Source organism: Pteropus vampyrus, unplaced genomic scaffold (assembly GCF_000151845.1).
Source record: "Pteropus vampyrus isolate Shadow unplaced genomic scaffold, Pvam_2.0 Scaffold2, whole genome shotgun sequence".
Taxonomy (NCBI): Eukaryota; Metazoa; Chordata; class Mammalia; order Chiroptera; family Pteropodidae; genus Pteropus; species Pteropus vampyrus.
Window position 1 is genome coordinate 3,871,385 of NW_011888783.1, and position 4,370 is coordinate 3,875,754.

At 43.9% G+C, this 4,370-nt stretch overlaps 1 protein-coding gene across 2 annotated transcripts in view; it reads left to right on the top strand.

Annotated features, from left to right (window-relative positions):
- The first annotated feature begins 2,538 nt into the window (after positions 1 to 2,538).
- NEMP2 (nuclear envelope integral membrane protein 2) overlaps positions 2,539 to 4,370 on the top strand; it is a 24,740-nt gene continuing 22,908 nt past the window's right edge. For both annotated transcript variants that reach the window (XM_011355989.2, XM_011355980.2), the window contains exon 1: positions 2,539 to 2,758. In XM_011355989.2, coding sequence (XP_011354291.1) covers positions 2,656 to 2,758 — 103 coding nt within the window. In that variant the 5' untranslated portion in view covers positions 2,539 to 2,655. The remainder of the gene's footprint in view (positions 2,759 to 4,370) is intronic.

Below are 4,370 nucleotides of genomic sequence, written 5' to 3' on the forward strand. Positions count from 1 at the left end.
TAACATATTAATCATAGCCCAACATTTGGGTCATTTCTGAATCTGAGTCTATTGATTGCTTTGGCTCTTGATAATGCATTTTTTCCTCCTGCTTTTCTGGGTGTCATAATTTTTCATTGAATAATAGATATCATGTGTAGAAGGACAGTAAGGACTGAGGTAAATAGTATTTATACCCATAAATGGGCATGCCTCTTCTGTCAGGTCAATAATGTTGGTTATTGAATCAATCTAGTCAGGAGTTAAGCTGAGTATGGGTTTTATTGTTGTTATCATTACCTTCGGTGCACCACAAGATTCGAATTCTTCTATTACCTTCTGCTTAATGTGGGGCCTGGAGTGCTGGAGAGCTTTTCTCCATGTCTCTCAGCTTTCAGCAGTTTTTGTATGGTTGTGTTATAGAAGGGATCTCTCCCCACACCCTTTCTCCTCCTCAGCAAAAACTAGTGTTGCTTGTTACTGATACTTGGCTCGCAGTGGGACAAGGGAGCATACTCCTGGTTCAGCCCTAGTCTTAGACATGTTCTGTGTACCTGAGGCTTTCTCAGCATTTCTGCCCCTCTGACCCACTGCTGCCAAATTCTGTCTTGTGTTTGCTGTGTCAAAAGAGAGAGAGTAGAGAGGAAACAATACCCAGCCTTTATTTGGGATCCGTTCAGGACACTGAGCCCCAGTGTTTCCTGAGGCTTCTCCAGAGGTAGAGGGTTTGTGCTTCTATCTCTCTCCCAGAAGCAATGGTTGTAGTAGTATTTTCTGGTGGTTTAAGGTTTTCATATGAGAGAAACATTTAGGGAAGTTAGGAGGGGTTTCTTGATTGTCCCACAATGACAGAGTTGTCACTTTCTAATAGTCTCGTTATCTCAAAAGATATTTATTGCTATCTCATGGAGAAGAATGTGGTGTTTCAATTTAGCTTCTATACAGATATTTATTAAGGAGATGCTCCATGAATAGTCCTTTAAATATTAACTTAATACACTGCTGCCTGTTCTTTATTTCTCTACCAGATACAGCTGCAGGAAAACATATTCGTATAAAAACACTTGTTTCTTTTAGCCACTTTCCATAGTACCACCAAAATTAAACTAAATTAAACTAAATCAAAATGAATGTGGTTAGGGAAAAAATAAAAACCATTGTGCAAAAGGAAAGTGCATACTTCACACTTGGATCCAGGGCTCTGTCATTTCTCTGGAGACAGTCTGCAGTATCAGATAATTGTAAAAATCATCCCCCAAAAGAGCCCCTAACAAGAGGATTTCTGAACTTTCTAAAAGCCACATGGGTGTACACATGGTGCCAGGGGTTTGAGGGAAGTTGGTTAACTCTTACTCTGAAGCCAGGGTAAGTCTAGTGAGCCCTACTCAGACTTTTAGAGAAAATGAAACTGAGATATATTTAGAGGATGATTACTGTCACAAATAGGTTCTCTGAGATACCTTAGCAGAAGACCAGAATTAGAAAAGAGGACATGACCTTTTATTCTAGTAAATGTTTAGTATTTAAAGCTGAATCAATTCATGGGTTTCCAGGGCCTGAGAAGGGTCTGTTCTTTAAAAAAGAAAAAAAAAAAAAAAAAAGTACAGCATACTATTTAAGGCTCCGAGTTCTATACTAATTATCACTATTAAGGCCATTTAAGATATTTTTCCAGTTTTGAGATATAATTGACATAATATTGTATTAGTTTTAGGTGTACAACATAATGATTTGACATATGTATATATTGCGAAATGATCACCAAAATAAGTTTACTTAATATCCATCACCTCCGTTACAATTTTTTTGTGTGTTGAGAACTTTTAAGATCTACTCTTAGCAACTTTCAAATATGCCATGCAGTATTGTTAACTTTGGTCACCATGCTGTACGTCATGTCCCTACAACTCACTTATAACCAGTAGTTATCACCTTTTGATAACCTTCACTCATTTCACCCACTTTCCCCTACCGATTCCCTCTAGCAACCACCAGTGTTTCCTATTATCTTTTTTTCTTTAAATGCAAGCTAATTTTAAGGGGTATATTATATTTGTGAGAGAACTGTTCTCTAGCTTCTTTATATGGAAATGTGGTGTTGATAAGCTTAAACATACAAGTCAATATTATTTCAGCATTCAAATTGCCAATTTGTTATTGCTCATTACAAACAAAAAGGAAAAAGAAAAAAAAAGCAAAAATAAAGAAACTTTTTCTTATAAGGGAAGTTGCTGAAGGGCCTTCCCTTTCACAGGGTGTCACTGATAGGCCCTCTGAGAACTGAGCCCTAAAACATCTGAAGTCAAGATTCAGGCAAGTTTTAAGCAAAATTCACAGAGGAGTGTCCCCGTCCTGCACCTCACTCCCCAACCTCCACACTGGCGCGAAGACTGGTGGGACTTGGCTCAAGGCCCCTCCAAGAGAGGATGAGGCCCAGAGGCCCGGAGGAGCCAGGAGAGATACCGCGCCAGTTCTGCCCCGCGGGCGCGGGCGGAGGCATCCGGCCGACTCCCCTTCGCCCCGAGGAGGCGGAGCCTCTGCCTTTCCCGCCTGCGGGCTCCCCGCCCAGCCCCCTTTCCCCCTCCATTCCCTGCGCCATTTCTACTACTTTCAGCCCATCTGGCCCCCCAAGGGCTCTTGCCGCTCTGGACTGCGCGGAGCTGATCCCCAGGCGGAATGCGGCCACCCCCGGGGCCGTGGTGGCTGCTGCTCTGGCTGCCGCCCTTGGCCATCCGGCCCGCAGGCGCGCGGCGCGGGGAGGAGGCGGCCGCGTTGTCAGGTAACCGGGGCGCCGGCCGCACGCGCACGCGCTCCCAGCTTCCCGGCTCCCCGGCGCCACGAGGACGCTCCCCGGCCAGGGGCGGCAGAGGCCAGGACAGCGGGTGGCTTCTTCCCTCCCTCGCGGGAAGCTCGCCCTGCGGGCGCGGCCTGCGCCAGGGGCAGGCCCAACCTCCCTTCCCGTTTGCTTGGGCTCTTCTGGTCTCTGCTGGCACTTGGACTTTTTATGATTCTTTAAGACTAGAAGCAACTGCAAAGTTCAGTCTGGCCCTGTTACCTTGGTTTACAGAAGCAGCAACCACAGCTCAGAGATGTGTTTTGATGTGTCCAAAGTCGCACGGCTTTTATATAGTACATTCTTTGATGTTGAAAACCCCTGTTTAGCGATATTTGGCCTCAAGACTAGAGAACTTAAGAGCTTTGGCTTTAGAATCTGACCGAAATTCCCCTGCCCTGACTAGTTTTGTGACCTTGAGTGCTTTACATTACTGGTCACATAAAACACAAATAGTAATACCTCACCGGATATTGTGATGTTTAACATGTATACCATCAAGGTACATAGGAAACAAGAAATGGTAGCTGCTCATCATAGTGTTGTTCAGCTGTTATCTGTGCAGTGCTCTCGAGATCCTGGCACAGAAGGGGAAGTCGAGAGTTCTAACTCCAGAACTGCTACTAATTTGCGATGAGCTTAACATTTCATTCCACCCCCCACACCAGAATCCTTTAAAAAGATTTCCTAGAATCATTGCCCACCAATTTCTCTTCATCTCATCAGCCACCTCTGATTGCAAGGGAGGCAACCAAATGTGGTCTTTTAGCTGCGCACCCCCTCCAATAAAATCAGGGTTCTCTGTCTAAAGATGAAGGCAATTATCAGATTTTGCCGCAGCTGCCAACTCGGGAATCTTGGCGAATCACCAACTATACACCAGTTTTAATTGAACATTTGTTGAGTGTTTACTATGTTAGGCAGTGTTAAAAGTGCTTTAACTGCTTTATCTTATTTAATACCCATAGTAGCCCTATGGCGGCGGGGGCTGGGGGCAGGGGGCACGGTTAGGTAGCATTTATAAACCCATTTTACAGATGAGGAAATGAAGGCTTAGTAGTAAGAAAAGTGATCAGTATATAACAACAAAAAAGTGAGCCACGAATCTGTCTAAGGAGGGTGTGAGCATGGCACAGCCAGAACTTGAGATCTAGTCCAGTCATTACATTCAGCCACTCACTTGTGGAATTACCATGGTCCAAGCACATAATCTTTACGAACCATAGTTTTCTCATCGGTAAAATGAAGGTGTTCAATTGCTGGATGGTTTCCAATATTTTCCTCACCATTTTATTTGCCTTAGTGAACCCAGTGTTTTTCAAGTTTTTGTGTTAACAGATTGTGTTTAACAGTTCACTTCTCTATTTTTTTAATGAAAGGCATACGTAAATGCCTATCAGAGCCTCTGTTCTGCCTGAGACATGCATGATACTCACTCGGTTGATAAAATTCTAGCTCGCAACTGAAAAAAAAAGGCAGTTTCCTTTTAGCAACGCTTGCCATTCCAGATAGGCTTTACAACATGGATTACGAAGCATCCTGGACCAGTGGTGTGCCA